General features: G+C 35.8%; 3 protein-coding genes and 4 non-coding genes across 9 annotated transcripts; 2 read left to right on the top strand and 5 right to left on the bottom strand.

Annotated features, from left to right (window-relative positions):
- Positions 1–10: 10 nt before the first annotated feature.
- On the top strand, positions 11–2,751 carry gcna-1 (Germ cell nuclear acidic-1 protein). The gene is made up of 7 exons (NM_065906.5): positions 11–170; positions 218–290; positions 337–600; positions 649–799; positions 848–1,127; positions 1,515–1,964; positions 2,220–2,751. The coding sequence occupies exons 1-7, from the start codon at positions 112–114 to the stop codon at positions 2,539–2,541; spliced, it is 1,599 nt and encodes a 532-aa protein (NP_498307.1). The 5' UTR covers positions 11–111; the 3' UTR covers positions 2,542–2,751.
- On the bottom strand, positions 2,726–15,882 carry T04C9.1. 3 transcript variants are annotated; one of them, NM_171870.4, is made up of 16 exons: positions 15,668–15,882; positions 15,495–15,590; positions 14,620–14,909; positions 14,111–14,210; positions 13,644–13,705; positions 13,519–13,593; positions 13,381–13,459; positions 12,633–12,825; positions 11,661–11,818; positions 5,713–5,944; positions 5,233–5,663; positions 4,828–5,178; positions 4,454–4,505; positions 4,147–4,290; positions 3,762–3,844; positions 2,726–3,431 (listed from the first exon to the last, which is right to left on the bottom strand). In NM_171870.4, the coding sequence occupies exons 1-16, from the start codon at positions 15,819–15,821 to the stop codon at positions 3,340–3,342; spliced, it is 2,592 nt and encodes an 863-aa protein (NP_741164.2). In that variant the 5' UTR covers positions 15,822–15,882; the 3' UTR covers positions 2,726–3,339. The 3 variants fall into 3 exon arrangements, with proteins under 3 accessions (NP_741164.2, NP_001293638.1, NP_741163.2); NM_171143.9 differs by having other exon boundaries at positions 2,729–3,431; positions 4,828–5,663; positions 15,668–15,876; NM_001306709.3 differs by lacking the exons at positions 4,147–4,290; positions 11,661–11,818; positions 12,633–12,825; ... (5 more) ...; positions 15,495–15,590; positions 15,668–15,882 and adding an exon at positions 6,190–6,388.
- T04C9.13 lies at positions 12,241–12,292 on the bottom strand. The gene has a single exon (NR_101822.1). It is a non-coding gene; the product is annotated as an Unclassified non-coding RNA T04C9.13 (non-coding RNA).
- A 982-nt stretch (positions 15,883–16,864) lies between the features above and the next one.
- On the bottom strand, positions 16,865–17,215 carry T04C9.2 (uncharacterized protein; the record flags this gene model as incomplete). Its single annotated transcript, NM_065904.1, has 1 exon — positions 16,865–17,215. One exon carries the CDS (start codon positions 17,213–17,215, stop codon positions 16,865–16,867), a length of 351 nt encoding a protein of 116 aa, NP_498305.1.
- T04C9.7 lies at positions 16,875–17,451 on the top strand. Its single transcript, NR_052351.1, has one exon. It is a non-coding gene; the product is annotated as an Unclassified non-coding RNA T04C9.7 (non-coding RNA).
- Positions 17,452–19,603: 2,152 nt separating this feature from the next.
- T04C9.8 lies at positions 19,604–19,742 on the bottom strand. The gene has a single exon (NR_052350.1). It is a non-coding gene; the product is annotated as an Unclassified non-coding RNA T04C9.8 (non-coding RNA).
- Positions 19,743–19,953: 211 nt separating this feature from the next.
- On the bottom strand, positions 19,954–20,095 carry T04C9.11. Its single transcript, NR_052349.1, has one exon. It is a non-coding gene; the product is annotated as an Unclassified non-coding RNA T04C9.11 (non-coding RNA).
- Between the last annotated feature and the right edge of the window lie 1,058 nt (positions 20,096–21,153).

Here is a 21,153-nt window from a genome sequence, read left to right as displayed (position 1 = left end):
TTCTGGCAACAAATACGCAATTGCACCAACGGCGCTTAATTTGCCGCCAATCAAAAATTTCAAAGATTAAAATTATTTTTCTCGTATTCTGCAAATCTTCTGTATTCCTCAATGCCTACACCATTTCGAGATCTTCATAACAAAAGTAATGCTTCAGCGTCATCGTACGAGTAAGTTTTTTGGAAGGATTTTAAGATTGTAGGAACATTTTTTGCAGAACAGCATGGAGTTCCAGCTTCAGCAGTCGAAGATCAACTAATAATGATAGCAAATCCAACTTAAAAGAAATTGCAAGCAGTAAAATTCATATATGATGAGCTAATTCTAAAATTTCAGAAAGATGAGCCAATATCAAATCTCGACGAAAGCATTTCAATTCTAGAAAATAATATATCCATGATGTCAGTTAGCTCTCCAACACCAGCCTATAGAACGCCTGCAAGAGTCATTGCAAGAGAAGCTCCAATGACTCCTGGTGATAGATTACTTCAGAAAATTGAAAAAGAAGATGAGAGAGATATGCTTCGACAGTTATATCCGGAAATGTTTGATTCCAACCAGAAACCACGTCAGAAACCAAAAGAAGTCAAAAAAGCATTGGTAATGTTCATATTTGAAATCTGAATATTTTAAAATTCAAAAGTTCAGAAAGTGGAGTCATTGTCAGATTATGAGAATGATGACAAGGAAAATGTTCCTCCGTGTGGAAAACCTTCGAAGGAAAAAGAAGAAAAGAAACAACGAACAAAGAAAATAGTTATTTCATCCGATTCAGAAGATGATGGAAACTTTGAAAACTGTAAACGATGCTCCAAAAAATATTCCGTTTTAATTTTAATTTTTTTAGATCTCAAAACTCTCCGAGAAAAGCCAACGGAGCCAGCTAAACCAGAGAGAAAAATTCCAGTTAAAAAAGATTTTGTAGTTGATGATGATTATATAAGCGAAGAAAGTTCAGAAGAAGAATCTGAAGAAGAGGAAGAAGATGTCGACGATGAAGAATATCGAGAATCAAGTCCAGAAGTTGAAGCGAAGATTAGCTATTCTGATAGAAAACAGAAGAAGCGACCAACTGACGAAGAAGAATGGTTTCTTCTGTCATTGAGTGAGAAGTTCTCAGGACCAATGTAAGATAATTTTTGAGAAATCGAAAATCGAAAATGCTCATTTTCCAATATTTCAATTTCTCTAAATAACGTCAAATTGTGGCGAATTTCCTTTTTTTTTGAAAAAAAATCATGCTTTTTTATCATCAAGATTAACCAACTTAAATCGATTAAAAATGAATTTTTTGTTTTCTAAACATTTTTTCCCATTTCAGTTTTCCGGAAAAGCTAAAAAATTTCCTTTAACGATATAAGATTTTTAGATTTTAGATTTTTCTGAAAAAAAAATCGAACAAATTTTTAGGACACCCTTGCTCTCGATAATTTTCCTACAAGTTTTGCAGAATAAAAATTAATTTTATAAAAAATATAATATAGAGATTAGTTGCTTAAAAAATATTTTTCCAGACACGAAGATGCCAAGGTGTATATCAAGGAAACATCTCTACGTTATAAAAAGCATCGCGAATCCCTTCTCACACGTCTTCAAGACATCCTGGTTCGCCGAATCTTTTCAGCAATTCCATCGGAAAAGCTGAAAGTCATATGGAACGCACGCCTTCGAAAATCAGCTGGCCAATGCAGAAATCATTCAAATGGAAACAGCACTGTCGAAATGTCACCAGTAGTATGTACAACTGCTGAACGAGTACGAGATACACTGATCCATGAACTGTGTCATGCAGCAACATGGGTGGTCGACAGGCTTCATAAAGAAGGTCATGGCCCAGGATGGAAGAGATGGGGAGCTCGATGCTCTTCGGTGTTCAAGTCACTTCCATTTATTGAAAGATGTCATAGTTATGAGATTGAGGCAAAGTTCTTCTATGTTTGTGAGAAAGATGGATGTGATGTAGAGTAAGTTTTTTAATTTATCTAGATATATCTGATAATTCATTAAAAAATAATTTTCGAAAATAATACGTCCAAAAAATAATATAATTTAAAATTTACCTTATTTTTCGGGATTTTGAACTGTCACAAAAATTTATTAATAGTCACAGTCTTATCGACTAGAATTTATAGGAGAGTCTTATAGGGAAGCAAAACACCAGAACCGTCAATCTGATAAATTTCCAATTTCCAATACATAAAAATATAATTTTTCTCCAGAATAAAGCGTCAATCGAAATCTCTCGACACCTCACGAAAAGCGTGCGGAAGATGTTTTGGCAGATTCATTCTCTACCGTTATTGCCGCCGAACGAATACTCGAATCCGTATTGAAGATCCTAAAGCCAAGCCGGTTGGTCCAATTCTTTCCAATTCCTCAAAGCCATCTCCACCAGCTCCTCGTCGTATTGTCAGTGAGCATCCAGAAGGCTTCAAGGAATATTCTGAAGAACACTATTGGAAATACACTGCACAAGGACTAAAACATTCGGATGTGATGGGGAAATTACTAAAAGAATTCAAGGAGCTCAAACAATTATAAATTATTGCTATCATTTATCCGTGCCATGTGCCATTTATCAAAATTTAGTTTGAATTAATCTACGTCAGATTTCTGGATCTTATCGAAAGATTCCCGATTGTGATCAAAGTATTTGATTTTTTCAGAATTTCTTTGTGTTCTTTCTTCAAATCAAATTCATCTCCAAGAGATTTAATTTGATTAATACTCAATAAATATATATTTATTTCACCTCCTATTTTTCGAAAAATATTATAAATAGCTCATACTTGACAGGGGGGGATTGAAAAAGAGGCTAAGATTGGAGGAAAAATAATAATTAACTTTTAAAATTGGCCATAGTTTGGGCGAGAAATTAAGAGAATAGAACAGATGTAGAGGGGGAATACTATTCAATGGGAAGGGACGGAGAACTCGTAACGCGTTCGAAAAAAGTGTGCGGTTCTTGGGTCTCGCACAGAAGGAATAAAGAATCTCAAGAGTTTTAAAAAGAAAACAGAGAATCTTACGACGAAAAGGGATTGGGTGTATGTGTGCGCGGGGTGAAGAACATGAAACCTCGTATTCGGACACAGCAATTGGAAAATAATTGGTCTAGAATCAGGGGGATAACCAGAATCAGAAAATGAATGTGTGTGTGTGTGGGGAAATGAATTTTAAAAATAAGAGTTTTGAAAGTCAAAACAATCGAATCTTGTGTGGACGAATCTGAGATTGATCACAAAGTGAACTGGCCAGAGAGATGGAAACAATGAGAGAAACAAAAAATCTGGAAATAAATAAAGTATGAGAGAAAAAAAGGATTTCATTTTATTAAAACTACGGAAGGGGCTCCACATAATTCGAAGGTATCAGACCAGTCTTGCCGTTCAGCGTCCCGACAAGCCATCCGTCCTCATTCGATTCGTACACTGGAAAATAAAAAATTATACGCAGGAATTGAAGATTCGGTATTATCTAAACGCATAGGAAAACATGTTACCCGGTCCCTTTGTAATCAAAGCAATCTTTAAAGGCGCACATATTTTCGGATTTAAGAAAAATTTGTCGTATCGAGACCGGGTACCGTAGTTTTTGTACAAAAATCGAAAACTTTTTCGTCTTGGTAATAATTGATAATTGTTATATTAAATTCATTCTGAACATCGCAACTTCAAATATGATATCAATTTCGTGTTATAAAAACTCCACTTTAAAAAAAATTTTGGATTATAGCTTCCCGTTGAATTCCCAAAACTCACCGTTTGTAATAATTTGACCGGGCTCAAATGAAAGCTCTGAATGATGATCCGGCGTGCAGGCGTACAGTGTTTTTACGCGTCGGCTGAAAAATTATCATTAATTTCTGTTAGGCTGGAATTAATGTGATTTTCTGCGTAGTGATGTTAATAGTTAACGGTGTGTGTGCTCATGCCACGTTTCACAATCTACCGACGCATAATAATTTTTCACATGACGATATATGGTGTACGTTTGTCGTGAAAGAGCTATTTAGTAGTGAAAAGATAGTGAGCAGGAAATAGGGAAATAATGATGAAAGAAAGAAAAAGACTAAATACTATGAATATAATATATATCAGTGCAGGGAATAATCTATTCATCATATCAGCCAACAATTTTGGATACCTTAAATACTTATACGTCGTTCCCATCGATGATGAGTCCAACGTGCCACGTAGATAGTTTTGCCGTGTCAGCGATGTGAATGAAGTCTCGACGACGCCGGTTGAGTCGACTGTGGTGCATGATATGGATGAAGTCAATTTTGATCTAAAGGAAAGTAGAAAAGGAATGAGAAAATGCGAGATAGGAAAGGGGAAAGAACACAAAGCTAGATTCAAACAAGAGACATAACAATAAGAACAAGCCAAGAACGAAACCATGCACGATGGGACAAGCGGGGGATGAAAGGGGGTACTGTAACTGTACTCACGAGTCAGCAGGAATCCGATTGTATGTGGATGCATAGGACACACTGTATTTGGCTGAAATATTATTTTTTAGGAGAAGAAGGAATGCATTGAATATTAGAACTTTTTTTTTCAAATTTCTAAAATTTTAGAAATTTAATAAAACACTTAAAATTATGATAAAATTATTTAGTGTGATAAGATATTATGGGAACGCAGGAAAAAAATCTCTTTTTGAAAATGACGTCGAAACGCGCCTCTGGCGAGACTAGATAATTTTAAGTTTGAAATTACAAATTTGCCGCCTAAAAACTAACGAGACCCGAGGTTTGGGGGCGGAAAAAGACTTTCCTGCGTCCCCATAATACAATTTTCAATACTTTTAACAGCAACTCACGTTTTACAATTGATTTCCCGAACCCATCAGGAGCCGCCACAACGGTTGCCGTCGATTCATCACCGACTGATCCAAATGATCCAAGAGAGTTTAGTGAATCCGAACTGTTTCTCTCCTTTTTGGCTACTTCATCAATTTCCTCAATACTTCCACTTGCCAGTGGCGCTATTCCGGTAGGAGATGTCAGAGGAGATCTGTTGTTCTCAATTTGGAAATCACCAAGTTCGCCAACATCGAATCCAATCCCGTGACGAGCAATTTCAGATGGATACATCGCGTCTCGCTTCTGCATTCCACGTGAATACGAACTGGACACTACTTGCGTACTTCTGACAATTTTCGATCCGACTCCTGGTGTTTTTGGGGAACGTGAACGTGAGGTAATTGGGGATGGTGTTGACGTACCGAAAGATCGTGTCGCCAATGGACGTCCATTATCATAAGAAGTATGATGATCGGGTTTTGGTGGAACAGCAGATCCGAAGCTTGATTTCGGTTTTGATTTGAATATCTTGTCGTAGTTGGAGATAAGTACTTCAACAACCACATTACAGAATTTGATATCCATAATCGCAGCTACAGTCTCTTCTTTGGGTCGAAGCAATGTTGGACCGAAACAGACACCCAAATTGCTTACAGTCATGAGATTCTCGTTTGACAGATCGGCAACTCGCTTCAAATGTCGAACAACAATCTCCAACATTCGAAGGTGTTGAGCAGGAAGTTGATGAACATAGAAATGAATATGATCTATACGCATCGTTGCATCACCCATTTTCGCAGCATTTATAAAAACGTTGTGAAGTTCGAAAGTCATGAGGGGTTCCGGAAGATTTCTGAAATAATTTTAGATTTTAAACTTTAAATTATATTCTAAAATGTTACCTAAGGAAAGTTTTAACTGCACTACTAATTGTCTTCGTTTCCCACTCATCATCCCGTAGGTTCAGACCGCCCTTTTCACTGGCTTTTCTCCGATCCAATCCCAACATCATCATCTTCTGTACCTTTGACGTCACTCCACAATTTCTATATACACCCTGCTCGTGGATTCCGCTTTCCTCCAGAATGTCGATACATTGCTGCACAAACTCGAATCCAATATCATCTAGTTGTGCTGTAAATGTTAATCTTATATTTGTTTGGTTTTCCTTTTGCTTTCTGTTTTTTTTTGTTTTTCTCTACTTTTTTCTTTTTTTGCTAACAACGCGACATCAATTAGCGATATTTCTCTCCACTATAAATTGTTTGTTTTCGCCTTTTTTTTCTGTCAGCCGATGAGTTTTTTGGGGGCAAAGAAAGGAAAATTTCAATATTCATGGACTAATTGTAAAAGATTGAACGAAATGTCAACACTCTTACCATTACAGTTATCAACAACAAAACCGGGCAAAAACGCCGAAGCCTTATGAAACGATCGGAGCCCATCCGTAATGTTGAACTTTCGAGGTGAGGCGCCCATCGTCTGATGGTGATGTTGGGCCATGGCATACATTTGCTGAGTATTGTCACCAAATGATGAACTTCGTTGTTTCTCGTATACACTCATCTTGAGATTTCTAGACAATTAGTAGTAGAAAAAAGAAGAATGTGATATGAAAGAAGAGGACAAAGAGGAAGGAAAAGTGGGCGGAGTAGCGGTAAAGAAGGGAGAAAAAAGGTTCATGAATAATCCAAATATGGAGAAGAGAGTGAGCAAACATTGTCTCTCATTTTGAATGCAACTCGATGATTTCTTTTAACTAGGTTTTACGTTTTTAGGTGGGACCATTCCATTCTAGAGAAACTCCAAATGTGGAATATTGTAATCGAAAGTCAGAAAAACGGAAAACTCTTATCAGTGGCGTTTAAGAAAACATCCGCATGTTTTTGTACAAAAAAAAACAGAAAATTATATCGTTCATATATTTTACTGTAGAAATGTAATTTTCAGTCTCTCCTACAGCATTTGTTCAGAAACTAATTTAAGATTTCCTTTTAAAAAGCAAAAAAATGACGAATCTAGTGATTTTTCAACGTGCGAGCACAATGATCATTCAACTTTGTCCATTGAGTCCCCTACCAGATTCCCATGGGATCGATTGCCGGGGGTGTAAAGTGAAAAGTAAGACAAAAAGTGGGAAAGACCAAGGGAAAAAAGGAGCAATAGTTGGTCCTCTAAAAAAGGAAACATCATCCTCCTTCTTCTAGAGCTCCTTGTTCATCTCTATAGATACATAGAGCTCGAAGAGAATGTCACGGAAATCGTAGAGGAATCTGAGAGTGAGAGCTACGTCTTAGATTATTCAAATCACGCGATGGATGTACACGAGTGAAAAGTTAATGAATCCAACTCTTCGCAGAGAAGAGGGGGCGGAGAAAACTGTGAGGAGGCGGAGTTTCATGAGCATCAATGAAGCACCTAGAATCGATTTTCGAGAATCTCATGTTCATTGTTCAAAAAGAAAACGGAGAGAAAAGAATGAAGCCAATGATGCGCCGTTTATGAAATTTTGTGTGTGTGTTGGTGGTGGTGGTAGTGGTGGGGAAATGTGTGCAGGAGGGGTTTTTCCCCAATATTTTATAAAGGAATGTGTGGGGGAGTCGACTAGAAAGAGAAAGCGACGAATTTCAAGCTAAAATCGAGGAAAAAACGAGATTAGTCGAGCGGAAAAGTGGGAACACGAAAAATCACTCATAAACCACTGGGCTCAAGGTTTTTCGTTTCAAATAGGGCAATTCCTTGTACCTATTCTTAAATTAATTTAATTCATTTGATAAAGGCTTTTTCAAAAACTATCAATCAAAATTTTTGGCCGCATTATGAATTTTCCAAACTATGGTATTTGCATCTAAAGGCGTCATGGTTTTCCGAAATATTCTCACTATTTGAAAAACAGAAAATACGAAAAGAACTCTAATTTTCTTAAAAATACAAATTTATTGCTCAAAAATCTGAAATTAAGTGAAAAATAATGAGAATTTCGGATTTTGTAGTTCGTGAGTAATTGTCTAGACTCGAGAAAACTCAAGATTCCGAAAAAACTATGAAAGACGACAAAAAACATCGAGTTCTTCGTATTCTTGTATTCCGACTAATCAGAAAAGAGTCATTTTTGGAGGCGACGGAAAAACAGAATTCTCCGCGCTTCTTCATCCGCCCAAATTAGTAGAAATTCAGCGAATTGACCTCTGATCGTGGCAAATTTTCATCGAATTTCCGCCCACAATCCGAGAAATTTCAGCCAATTTCAATGAAATCCTCCCTCTCTCGTATGCAAGATGCTCCATCAACAAAATGGGAAGGGCATGGCTTCTGAACAATAGATGCTCAATGGATCACGAGATCTATTATCTTTATAAATCCGATGTTTTCTTTCCAATCAAAGGTAATCCAGAGATTGTTCCAATCTCTTCGGATTTTTAATTTTTAGGACTTCACACGTGATAAAAAAGGAGACACAACAATTGCTGGAAAAGGTGTCAATTTGAAGTGTACATCATTTCCCATGGGAAAAATGTTCCGGACAATTGAGCTGTACTGAGCTACTCCTTATTTGAGTCTTCATCGAAACCCAAAAACAACAATAAAAGAGCACTGAAAATAAGAGAAAAGGAATTGGTGGAGAAAAGACTGAAGATGTGGGGTTGTAGAAGAAATAGATTAATGTTTGATGAACCACACGTCGTCATCCGTCGTTGAATGAGTTTTCTTGGGAGGAAAGGTCAAAACGACCATCCAATGAGTTTTTTTTTTCAGAAAGTTCTCAGTCTAGAGATTTCCTAGAAGGACAATGAAGAATGCTTGAAAAATTCGAAAAACCAAAAAATCCTATGGCAGAAAATTTCTCAAAGAAAAGACGAAACAGCTTTTAAAAAGTGATTGAATTTTTCATAGCTTCGGAGAATAAAATTTTGAAACGGAGGTGCAGCTTCATGGAATTCATCATTTCGATTTTAGTACAAAATTATATATTTTAAATCTTACGAAAAAACTATTCTCCGCCGACCTTTGAAATAGAAATTAAATTAATGATTTCATGAAAACTTTTTAACAACTATTCTGAACATTTCAATTTCAATTTTAACATATAAAAGTCTGTGTTCAAAAATGAGAAAATTCCAACTAATAAAACAACATTGACTTGGATACTGTAGTTCTCTATTCATTTTCAATTACAATAAGTCTTTCTAAACATCTATTCATGAATCTAGAATAGGTCAATAGGTCAAAATTTGTGCAGATAATCCAAAAAAGAAACGATTCACTCAAAAATGTCGAACAATGATTCTTCTTTGAATCCAAACACGCGACCCTCTGTAAATCCTCCAAAATGACATATACTTTTCGTTGCAATTTCACGCCTTTTCTTCCTCTCGTCTTTTGTCGCCGCATTTTCAAACTCGTTGACTCTATTCTCTCGTTTTTAAAATGACGTCAAGCTCAAGGCCCGGAATTGAGCTGATTCTGAGCTGTTGTGTGTATGTGTGTGCACACGCACTCGCGTCTTCTTTTCCATCGTTTTTCTACATTTCGGTTCTCTTTCTTCATGGTTTGTTTATCTCTTCCAGATGCATTCTCTCTTCCATTTTCTTCTTTTCCTCTTCGAAGCTTCTCCTTCTTCAGTTTCAAAACACTTTTTATATCCATCGACCTCGTGCAGGGCTCACAATGACTCGACACGAAATGGAATAATATTTCGAGCTCAAAAAAAACGCCATGGATACTGGGAACATTCATTATTATAATGCCAGTCGTGTTTCATTTCATTTTGATGATCCATCCGTGGTGTATCCAGCTCAGCACTGCTAGCTCAGGATAATAAAAATAAAGATGAGCAGCGTCTTTGTATTTTAATTAAAATATTGGGACGGAGGAGGACACAACGGGGTCGGTGATGTGAAACGTGTGAATCAGCAAAGAAGAATTAACTAGGTAGTAGGTCATGCAAAAGTGAGGAAAAAACATTGCAAGAAAATTGAAAACTTCTCTTGCAAATGAGGAAAACGAAGCCATTCCGGAGGTGAGGGGGCTACTGACACAGTAGTTGTAAGCCTCACTTTTAAATTAGGTGACGTCGAAGAGTACAAACAAATACGGGGGCTTCGGAACGACGACTGGTGGAACACGGACACGTTCATAATAAGAGAGGAGATTAGAGGTGGGGGAGATGATAGTAGGCATGTGTCAGGTGAAATGAATAAGGAATTAAGCTGTTGGTTCAAGCTGGACTTTGGAAAAAAAAACACTGAGAGATTGATTATCTAATGGAACGATTTATAATCATATGAAAAATCGAATTTTTCACGAGGAATCACTGAGAGAATGAAGTCTAGACAAGTAAAAGGTAACGAAAAGCTCAGAGCTTCCGGAGGGGCAGAAAACGTCACTTTCTCTCACTTTTTCTTTCTTCTTATTCATTTTCACGGGCGCTTCCTCCTCTCCTCCAATCACCTGACCTAATTTGGCATTCCGTGACTTTTCTCGCAGTAAGTCTCAGAGCCCCTCCTCAATAGTTGTTGGAAGACGAGGGGCTCTCAAAAATCTTCTCCCCCATCTTGCTCACTCTCCCACACCGGCTCACACAAATCGAAGAGCACGCATCCTATTTGCGGTGGTGGTGGTGATGGGATGGTGGCGAAGGTGGTGGCTCTTCTGAGCAATAAGGGAAAAAATCAAAATGAAAAGAGCAAAAAGAGAGAAGAAGATGTCTCTTCTACTACCACAACTACCATTTCCTTTTGACTCGAGGTTAGGCTTATCGAAAACCACATCTTTTTTATTCTTGGAACCTTTGACTATAGCACAAAAAAAGTTGGACACAAATATAGAAGTTGGGTGAAAATATAATTTATCTTCATCCAAACAGAAAAGGATTCTCGTTATTTGGTTGTGAACACAAATAACAATGTTTTCCAATAGCCCAGAATTGTCTAGTTCAATACTCGTAAAGTGCACATTCGAGTGTCACATATATATATATATATGTATATTCAATTTCATGAATTGAAACGATCTCATAGAGCCAACCAGCAATATATTGTGGCGAACAAGCAACAATATTGAAGAATGAAACAAAAATGCCTTCCAGTAGTCGGAAAACTCACGGCTGTGGTCACATCAAAGCACAGAAGAGTTTTGAAACGTCACTTACAGTAAGGTTTTTAAGTTTTTAAATAGTAATTCTAAAAATTTAGATATAGATCAGCTCCACACGAGCCCAAAATATTGTAGTCTAGATAGATATTGCTGGGAAACGTGTGTTCTCTGAAAGATCGTGTTATGAATCCAAGTGCAATTATCAAGAATTCCGCATTTGGATAAGATCATAGGAGAAAACATTAAGAAATCAGGCCTCAAGAAATCAGAGCTCCAAAATCATGAATTTCTGCAGAACCTATACAAATCAATGTGGAGAAAAATGTGTAAATTGATGCAAATTGTTGTAGAATGTAGCGAGTTTCGTGTCGTCCATTTCACACATACAAAACATTTCGTTCGAAACGACACGAAATAGGCTCGGGGTCGGCAACGTCAGAAAAAAGAGAAAAGGAAGGGAAGGCGGGAGAACAAGGAGAAAAAGAAGAAGGCGCCGAAAAAGGATTACGCGACAAAAAGTGGGGAGAAAATTTGGAAAACTAACCCAAAAACAACGCATCGACCGCCCATCTCTTCATGGTTTTTTTAGTGACGAAAAGATAAATGTATTCGGCTTAAAATTGGAGAAATTCTGCAATTTTTGCATTCCTCCAGGGTTTATCACGACTAATACAAAGTACTGAGAACGGCAACTTTGCCATGTCGGGATTTTCAATTGCCAGGAATAAAATTTCAAAGAATAAATTGAACTCACTTTGCTTGTACGTGGAACACGATGGATTCTCTCCGGCAGTATAAGAATTTTGCTTGGCTCCATCCATTGCATCGATCCACTCACAAAGATCTTTCTCCGAAAGTGCCTGCATGGTCATAACATCGTTCTTCTCCTCCACGCATACGTCAAAGCAGAACCTGAAAAGAAAATAAACGTTTTCGATAGGACTTGAGACAATTGTCAAATCAATCAACTTTAATTAATTTTAAACATTTAAATTTTTCACTTTCTAACACAAAAATTTGTTTAATGCCAAAATTTAAAATTGGAAAAAAAATTATTGAAACTACCGCAAAAATATATCATTTTAACACTTTCTTTTTTTTATCTTCAAATGTCAATTAGTTCAATTTTGGTTCAAAAAAATACATTTGAAATTATAAACATACTATAATTTTGATCAAGATATTTAAGTTTTTCAAAATAACCTTCCAATTCTACAAAACTTTTCTTTTTTTGACGAATAAAATTTTTTCAAAAATTTTTTTTCGAAAAAAATTGGATTCAGTCGTGATGAGCACCAGGGCTGGGAGTTTTTTTGGAATTTGGACGAAAGACCACAAAAATCAGTTAGCTACGGTAAACTTTGTGATCCAAAAACTGAGCAGAAAAGAGCATATCAACAGCAGAAATCCAAAAAGTGTGAGCTCGCAGGCGAAATGTGGGAGATCTCGCGCCGAGATTCGCCCATTTCCGTGTGCATGGTGCAAACATTTTGTGTCCCTCAAGAGATTCCATAGGGATTCGCCTGTTTCACTCTCAAATGTATGAGAATTCCATCATTTTTGTTTTCGCGCCTCTTTTGCCCATCTACAAAATACCTCATAAATCGAGCGTTTTGCAAACAAAAACACAAATTCAAAAGTGACAAGTCGGCTTGAACGGGAACTCAATTTTTTGTGCCACTTTTTCTCCAATTTTCTATTTTTAAAGTATTACAAAACCGCTTACCTTTTATCAATACTGTCCATAGGTCTCCGTGAGCATGATTTAAACTTGAACGTCGCCGTTTGAGCTACTGCACTTTTCATGTCCGTCTTTGTCGCCGAATTCGCGCTAACCATCGTGAAAATTCGAGTTTCACGGGAATAGACACAGTAATATTTTGTCCATCTGCCAAGGAGCACGTCTCGTCCAATTGTTTCTGGAAATTGAAGAAATTGTAATTATTTTGAAAAAATCACGATTTTGTATTCTTATAGCGATTTATAATTATCGACTTTCAAAAGTCTTAAAATTAATTTTTTTATCATCGAAAATTTTTGTCCTAATTTTGCAAAATTAATTGTGAATTATCTTTCAAAGTGGTTACTGTAACGCTACAAAACTGTTAAGTCTCTTGTTTTCTTTACTATCATTTTATTTTTTTCTAAATTTAAAACCACATTTCAGTAATTTTTTTAGTGAAATTTTCAAATTTCAGGCCAATTGAAAAATTGAAAATAATTTTTGGAAAAGATTTTCACAATTGAAACTGGTAATTTATTTTTTGAAAATATTAGTTAGATTTTTATAAAAAATAACAAAATCGAACGAAAAATTTTAATTTTTAAAAGAGGCTCTCATTTTGTGAAAACCGAATATTTTATTCATAAAATAATAATTTTCTGGTTGATTTTTTCTAAAATCGAGAACTTTCAGATGCATTTTTTCATTTTGAATTTTTTTAATAAACCAAATTTTGTATATAGAAACTTACTCGGAATTTTGCTCTTTTCCTGCATATACACGTATCCTTGTTTAATTGATGGCGTCGGTCGTCGATCTTCAGAACCCGGCTGTAATTTCAATAAAAATTTGCGATGAATATGAAATTCCAAAGTATGAAAAAACTTACTTTTGTATGAGAAGCCAACAGTTTTTTCTTAAGCTCTTCTGCCTCAGCATTCGTTGCATTATAATTTTCCTTTGTCTGAAATTCGATAAAATTTCGATCTGACGGGGAGAGTTTTTTAAACTAACCTTTTGAACTTTTGTTTGTACATTGTCAAGGAATGGTTTGAAATCTTGATGAATCACACTACCTGAAACAGGAAAAAGTTTTAGAAAAATGCAAAAAAAAATGATGTGTCTGGAAACCAAATTTAAAAATAATAATGCCTTTTTGTGAGTAGTTTGATTTTTTTTTCTTCATTTTCGATGATATTTCGATAATTTATAGAAAAAAAATGAAAAAATATATTTTTGTTTAATTTTTAATTTTTTTTTCATTCTGGTCGAAATTTTACATGAAATCCGAATTTCTGTAAGTGAAATAGAAAAGTTTGTGATTTAAAATAGTTAGTTTTATTTTCAAAATTATAATCGAGACAAAGTTGTCGAAAATCTGATTTTTCAAGTAATTTCTATTTTTTTTTGTGAAAAATATTCAAATTTATAAAATTTGTATAATCATTCAGAAACTTTTTTTTACCTGTACAAATACTTACCAACATGAAAAAATGAAAGCCACGAATAAACATAAGATCCTAATGTTTCGACAAACTCGAACCGCATTCGTTCTTGAACTGATTGAACTTCTGCCACATACTGTAAATTTTTTTTATTTTTTATTTTTGAGAAATTATGTTGAATATACTTTTTAACTGAAAATAGCAATTTATATTGTACTATTTCCAACGGCAAATTCTTAAAAACTTGAATTACACTATTTAGAAAAACTAAAAACGAAAACTTTTGATTTTTTTAAATTCTGAAAAGGCAGAAAGTTTTTTTTTTTTTGAAAGAAATTTTAAATTCGCAATATTTCAGAAAAAAAATTTTTTTTGTTGATTTTTTTTAATTCGAAAAACCAAAATTCCTTCGATTTTCCAAAAAAAAATTTAGAAAGAAATTTTAGTCTAAAAATAGAAAATGGCCAAAATTTCATTAATTCTGAAAATTAAAACACAAATTTTTTCCAATTTTATAATTTGAAGACAACTTTATAAACTCAAACCTGTAACGAAGCTTGAAAAAAGTTTTTCTGTTGAGTCTCCAATTGGGCATCAGCGGCTCGAAAATCGTTATTACGAACAGTACTCAGATGAAGATGTTTTTCAAGTGTTTGATAGAACTTGCTACTTTCTTTGTCATATTTATTCTTTTCCTCTTTCAATGTTCTACCAATCGCCTCAGTTCGAAACTTTTTTATTGGTTCCAAATAACTTTCTTCAGCTTGTCCAACAAGTTTCATTCGTTCATCTTCGACTTGATTGATCAGACTTCCGAATTCTTTTAGACATGTGGCTGAAAATGTGAAATATTATTTCAAAGACAATAAAAATATTTATGAAAATTAAGCATTTTGGTAAATTACAATGAGAATCACTTGCAATTTGGATTTTGTTAACTTTCGATAGATTTTTTGGGAGAAAAAACTGAAACGAATTTTTTTATTGAAGGAAACTTATAAAAATTTCAAAATTTCACGAACAATTCAGATTTCGAAGGTCTTTGTTGGAATATTGAAATTCGAGACAATTAAAAAAATTTTAAAAGAGAGTTCAACACTATTTTTTTATTGTAAAAAATATGACTTTGAAAAATTTGGCAAAAATGAACGGTTGCTACGGCAAAATACTCTTTTTTGCTATTCCTAAAAATGTTTAAAATTTTTTTTTAACTATGGTAAATTAAAAAAAATTGAAATTTAATAATTTTAAAACATTTAAAAACATGTTTTCAGCAAATTTCGATTTTTCTTGGCTGGATAATAAAATTCCGAAATTAATTTTTTTACTGCGAAATTTTTTTAAAATAAAAATGTTTTGTACTTTTTTTTTTAACATCGCGTATTTTTTTATATAAATTTTTGCTAAACAAAAGTCTCACCAATAAACCGTTCATCATCTGTCTGATTTGTTCCGACTGTTTCAAACTTGAATTCACTTAACGTCTTTGCGAATGCTCGTTGTGCTGTTGAAAGCTCTGCAATAAAAATAATTATAAATTCCACGCGATTAAATGGAAAAGTAAAGGGTCAAAAAGAGAGAAAAGCCACATACTTTTTGTGCACGCAATCAGCTCCTTGCACTGATTCTCAATGAGCTTGATGTTCTTGAAAGCGTCGTCCAGTGCCACTTCGTGATCATGCAAATTTTGTCGAAACCACGGAGAATCGGATATCGAGTCCGAAAACTCGAGCGCCCGTAACACCATTTGTGATGAGCGCAGAGTCCTAAGTAGACGGGTTTTGTCTACTGGACAAGGTGTCCTGAAATTATTTTTGATTGGAATGATTTGCAGAGATTTTCAAGAGAAAAAGCCTCAGTGATAGGCAAACATAGAGAAATGAAAAGAAAAAATTGTCTCAAAATACCACAATTTTTTCTGAAACATGAAGGAAAAGATGAGTAGAATGAGGAGAAGAAGTAAACAATTAAAAGAAAAGGAAAGAAGAACTCGCGGGGGATATGGACAAGCGAAGAGAAGAAGAAGAAGAAAAAGAAGCAAGAAACTTGATACTTGAGGCGACGAAGGAATATCTATGAGTATCTATCTATCTGCTACATGAATTCTGACACTACCAATGGAATTAGCTGATGAACCGAGCAAGAATTGATATGGAAAATGAGAAAGGTAATCAGATAAATGAAATATAAAAAGAAAATCCATCACATCATAAATTAGAATAATTATGAAGCTGCCAAAATAAAACTTCCAAGTGTGACCTATTTTACGACAAAACATAGCGTACACCTTCACAACAAATTGTCTAATCGTGCGGGAATCAACGCACATCCGGAGGATTGAAGAGGTTGCAACAATCCTGACGATGACAGATAAGAATCAAACGGCAGTGCGTCCCTCCTACGTGTAATTCTTTCGTTACCTAACGATGCGTGAGCTTCGGTTTTGAGCAAGTTCGGGCACGTCGAAAACACGAAGGCAGCCGAGTGGAAACAATTTTCGAAGAGCCCCTAACCCGGCTCATAAAGAAGAGAAGCTGGAGGAGAGAAGATGCGAGAAAAGTAGTTGTTGCTTGTGCCTCAAAAAGAAAGAAACCGAAGATGACGATGTGGGTTCCAGAAGATGATAAGGATGGGGCTAATAATGATGATTAGGTAAAAAAGAACGGAAGTTTGAGACGAAATAGAGGAAAAGGAGAAGAGAAGTCATGGCTCGGATGAGGACGAAAAAAATGTTGGAGCGACCAACAAAAATAACCAAATTTGTATAGGAGCCGAAACAAAGTTATCGCGTTATTTGTGTTGTGGCCATGCTGTTGTGTGCCATCGCCAAAGAAGGAGAGGCAGAGGAGAAGGACGAGGACTCCAACACAATTCGTCATTTTTTCTAGCTTTTCTCATTTTTTCAAAGAAGAAGGCGACGACGACGACGACAGTGATGGCGTTTATGGATGGAAGGGATGACTCTTGCCGTCTGGAACTTGTCGATCCGATTCGAATCGAAAGGAAAGGCGGACGACGACAGCGGCAACGGGAAGCAGCAATGCGGAAAAGAACAATTCTCCGGGGGGAATGAGTATATATGGGAAGAACGAGCAGTAGAAGAATGAGCGAAGAGAAGGACTGCTTCTTCTTCTTCGTCATTTTCTTTGCTCCGCTCTCGTCATTGCAATGGCACAAATACATACACACACTTGCATCCGTCCTTTCGTCTTTAGAATATATCCTAAAACGAAACACTTGACAATATCAACGCTTTCTAGTTTTTCTCAAAAAATTCGAATCATAGAAACGAACGGATGAGTCGCGGCACGGCGAACGTCAGAATATTCGAGTGGTCGACGGAAAGCGATTATGAAGAGGAAAGAAAAACGACGACAGCGGCGACGGAGGAAGAAGTAGGGGAAGAAGAAGAAGTTGACGACGTCACAAGCGGAAGAGATGGGACCGCGAAAAATTGAAGAGAATGAAAAGCAGAAAAAGATAGAAAAAAGTAGTAACAAAGTTGAAACGAACGAGTCGGTTATTTCATTTTGTAGTGAAAGATCAGGTGTTTTTTGAATGATGCTGCGCGGGGAAAAATCAAAACCATTAGTGAAATGGAAGAAATCTCAACTAAGCCATCCTCGATTATGAAACATCTGCCAGAGACGATGGGACAACGACGTGAGGACCTTCATCAATCTACGTCACAAAGTGCGCGAGACCTGAAGATGAAGTGGTCCGATAAGATGAAAAAGAGTTGGGGAGCAGCAACAAAAATGCAATAGAAAAAACGTTTCATTTTCACACTGTCAAAGTCTTGTCACATGCCGTGCAGTTCGAAAAAAAAATAAAAAGATAAGAGGTGATAGAGACAAAGTACATTCAGGAAAAAGAGCTTATGCAGTTTGCAGCATCTCAGTAACTGTTTATAAAGGATGAATGAATGGCTCATCATTTTTTCTTCTTTTTACCATTTTCTTATTCACTAATCAAATAAGCCGGGGTGCACATCTTGCTGGTAACACATTTCGAGAGAGGAAATGTCTGTTACAGTTTAAAGGGAAAAATTAGAAGTTCTAAAAAAAAAAGAAACGATCGCACCTAAATAGTTCAAATGGATTAAAAATGGCAACGTTTTGACTTTTCAATTAAATAAAATTCAGCAATTTTCGATTTTTTCAAAACAATGTTGGGTTCTAAATTTTGTCGACCTTGAGCGAAATTCTGTCAACGATTTTTAATATTAAATTTCGTGTTTCAAATTTATATCTTGGAGAGAGGTATCAATAGGCATTTTACGGTAAAAAGCGATACAAGAAATGATCAACATTGTTTGTTTGAAGCGAGTTTTGAACATATTAGTTCAGAAAAACGTTTTTCTGAAAAAACATTCTTTGAAAATCGCAGAAGCTTGTCTAGATTGAAAACCCGAGCGGAACCGAAAAAGAGGAATCGACAACTTTCACACATCAAACAACCGTTTTTTTGCAAAAAAAGGCGCCAACACAAAAAAGGGTAAGCCTCGTGTGTTTTGACGAGCAAAAGAGCGCGAGGATGAGAGGGCTGCCATTTTGAAGATAGGAACAATGGTAGAAACGGAGGAGAGAAACTCCGAAACGTAAACATTTCGATTCGCCCGTTCATTTTTCCTTCTCATCGTCTTCTTCCCTTCTTGTTAGTCGAGTATTCAGGAGGCACCACACACTTTGAACATGCAAATGTACACACACAACCATCAGATGATGACGTTCAGGAAATTTTCGGAGAAGAGAAAAAGAAAAAAAGAAGAACTATTCTTTTCATCTTTTCGCTCTCCGCAATATTTTTCTCTCGCTTTTCTTTTTTCATTCTGACAACAACGAAAAGTGCACTTTGCAATGCTTCTCCACGTGTATTTTTCTAAATTTCGATCTGCTTTCTATACATTTGCTGAATTAAGCCGGAAATTCCAACTGTCAAGGTAAAAACTTAATAATGAAATCATTTCTGAATTTACAAATGAAGAAAAAAGACGCTCATGAAAATAATCCGATTGAAAAAGAAACCATGATTGGCAAAAACTTAGTCATTCACGTTCATTATAGTCTTTTTGAAATATTTTTACTTGAGGGAGAGAAATTTAGATTGAAATAGCAGTATTAGAGCAATAGTACTTTAAAGTAAATTGAAAAAATATCATCAACTCGATGTTTTTATTAATGATTCGACAACGTGTTGAAAATGAAAACGAATAACTGAAATTTCTGGGATTTTTTTCAGAAAAAAAACCAATTTTCGGAAAATTTGGGCACTAGGTTATCCAAAACACTCTCATTTTTAAAATTTAAGTCGAAATGTAACTTCAATTTGCAGTACAACAAAGGAAAATGGTTGAGAAACAATAAAATTATGTAAGAAAACTGAAAAACCTAATCGAGAGAACAGTCAGTCAACTTCTCCACGAGAAGTACACAGCGAGGCAGCCTAATATATTTCGCGCGGGAAAACGTTGAATTCAAACGAGGCAAGGGGAAAAAAGATGGAGTGGTCAGTTGGTGGTGACAAGAAGGCGACTGATGGGCATACATAACAAGTTGACAAATGGCGACTTGTCAGCAAAAAAAAGAGAAAAAGAGTCGCAGGGCAGAGGAGCCCGGGCAGTATGCGAAAACAAACAATTGGGGCTCTTTTTCGAGAAGAGAAGAGGCAGTCGTCGAATTTTTTAGGATGATGAGAAGAAGAAAAAGAAGAAGACGACGAAAAATAGAAAAACGAGGCAAAAATAGGGAAGAAAGTGAGACAGAGGTCGCAGACGGTTGGACACGCCGAATAGTTCAGCTGTACAGAGTGGGGGCTCCTGCTGCTCCTGCTGATAAAACGGTTTGCGGCGACAAGAACAGCAGGGTCGAAGTGATCAAACAAACTTCACGAGCAGAGAACGAGAATGTCAAGAGAAATTGAGCCCCCTTTTGAATCCTTCTACATTGGATTCATCTCATCATAGACCGGGTGTTCCAGTTTTTTTCTGCTGGGCGCCACGTTTTCCCCCTTCTTTACGATGACGATGTCGTTGAATCATGTAGTTTGCGACGCAAAAGTGATAAAACTTTTATCGGTTTATAACCACAAAAAACATTTTTTCATGTTTTTGGAAGCAAAGCGCAAAAAAGTGCTACGCCCATTGTGAAACTGCAAATCGTTGGAATTTGTGCATAAAACGCAAGAAAATTGATAAAATTAAAAGAAGTTTGGACGTAAAATCATCGAAGAGAAAGAAAAAACCTATTAATTAATTCACAAAAAAGAATAAAAACAGAATGACTATGGCTCGTAAATATACAAGAAACTGTCTCCCTACAGTAGTAAAAATAAAAGGGACATGAGGAAAATTGAAAAGTTTTGCTTTTCGCTGCGAGACCCGCTGTGAGTTTTCTGTTTTTTGTCTCAAGTTTTGTATTTTTCATGGCATTTTCAACAAAAATTTGCAGATTTGCTTGCCGATTTTGTATTGATTCCTGAAAATTGAGTATTTATTCAATAAATTTCCAAATATTTAATAATTCAAATAAGATTTGAAACCAAATTTTTAATTTGAAAAGTTGCCTATTTACCAAGCGATTTAAAACTAATTTCAGTGTAAACCCATTCAGAAATAGTTATTTTCAAAATTTAGATTTTTTTTTCATAATACATCTCTGCTAATTTATGACTATATTTGGAGTTTTAAGTAATTGTGGACAGAATATCACTCAGCGGACAAAAACGCGCGGGGCGTGGCGCCCTGGAGATGATGTACAAGAAAGACACGACTCTAAACACATTTGTGAGTTCATATGCGCAGACAGTTAGACAAAAAAGGGGAGGGCTTCAAGGGCTCGGCGAGCAGAATCAATGATGCAACTACGACGTTGTTGCGGTTGCGGTGAAATGAGAGAAGGGAGGAGCAGAGGAGATAACAGATGGATCAACACTTGCATTTTTAGAAACACTGAAATTGGCGAAGATTCTTGATTCTGTAGAAGTATTTGAAGGAGTAGACTTTAATGACGTGTACATAGAAACTGATACTTTATGGAATTCTAGTATAATCTTCCATTCAAAAACCTCAAACAGTAGAG

This window comes from Caenorhabditis elegans, chromosome III (genome assembly GCF_000002985.6).
Source record: "Caenorhabditis elegans chromosome III".
In the NCBI taxonomy this organism is placed as follows: domain Eukaryota; kingdom Metazoa; phylum Nematoda; class Chromadorea; order Rhabditida; family Rhabditidae; genus Caenorhabditis; species Caenorhabditis elegans.
The sequence above is the reverse complement of the archived record's forward strand: the minus strand, read 5'-3'. Positions and strand labels throughout refer to the sequence as shown.

Bases quoted from the DNA above. Each gene is read 5' to 3' on its own strand.
- gcna-1 (NM_065906.5), top strand. From the start codon at position 112: ATGCCTACACCATTTCGAGATCTTCATAACAAAAGTAATGCTTCAGCG. The intron at 171-217 runs GTAAGTTTTTTG...CATTTTTTGCAG, and splicing joins GCTTCAGCGTCATCGTACGA to AACAGCATGGAGTTCCAGCT. The intron at 1,128-1,514 runs GTAAGATAATTT...ATATTTTTCCAG, and splicing joins GAGAAGTTCTCAGGACCAAT to ACACGAAGATGCCAAGGTGT.
- T04C9.1 (NM_171143.9), bottom strand. From the start codon at position 15,821: ATGGTGTTACGGGCGCTCGAGTTTTCGGACTCGATATCCGATTCTCCG. The intron at 11,819-12,632 runs GTAAGCGGTTTT...TTTTCTTTTCAG, and splicing joins ATGGACAGTATTGATAAAAG to GTTCTGCTTTGACGTATGCG. The intron at 5,945-11,660 runs GTGAGTTCAATT...TAACATTTACAG, and splicing joins GTGTTCCACGTACAAGCAAA to CACAACTAGATGATATTGGA.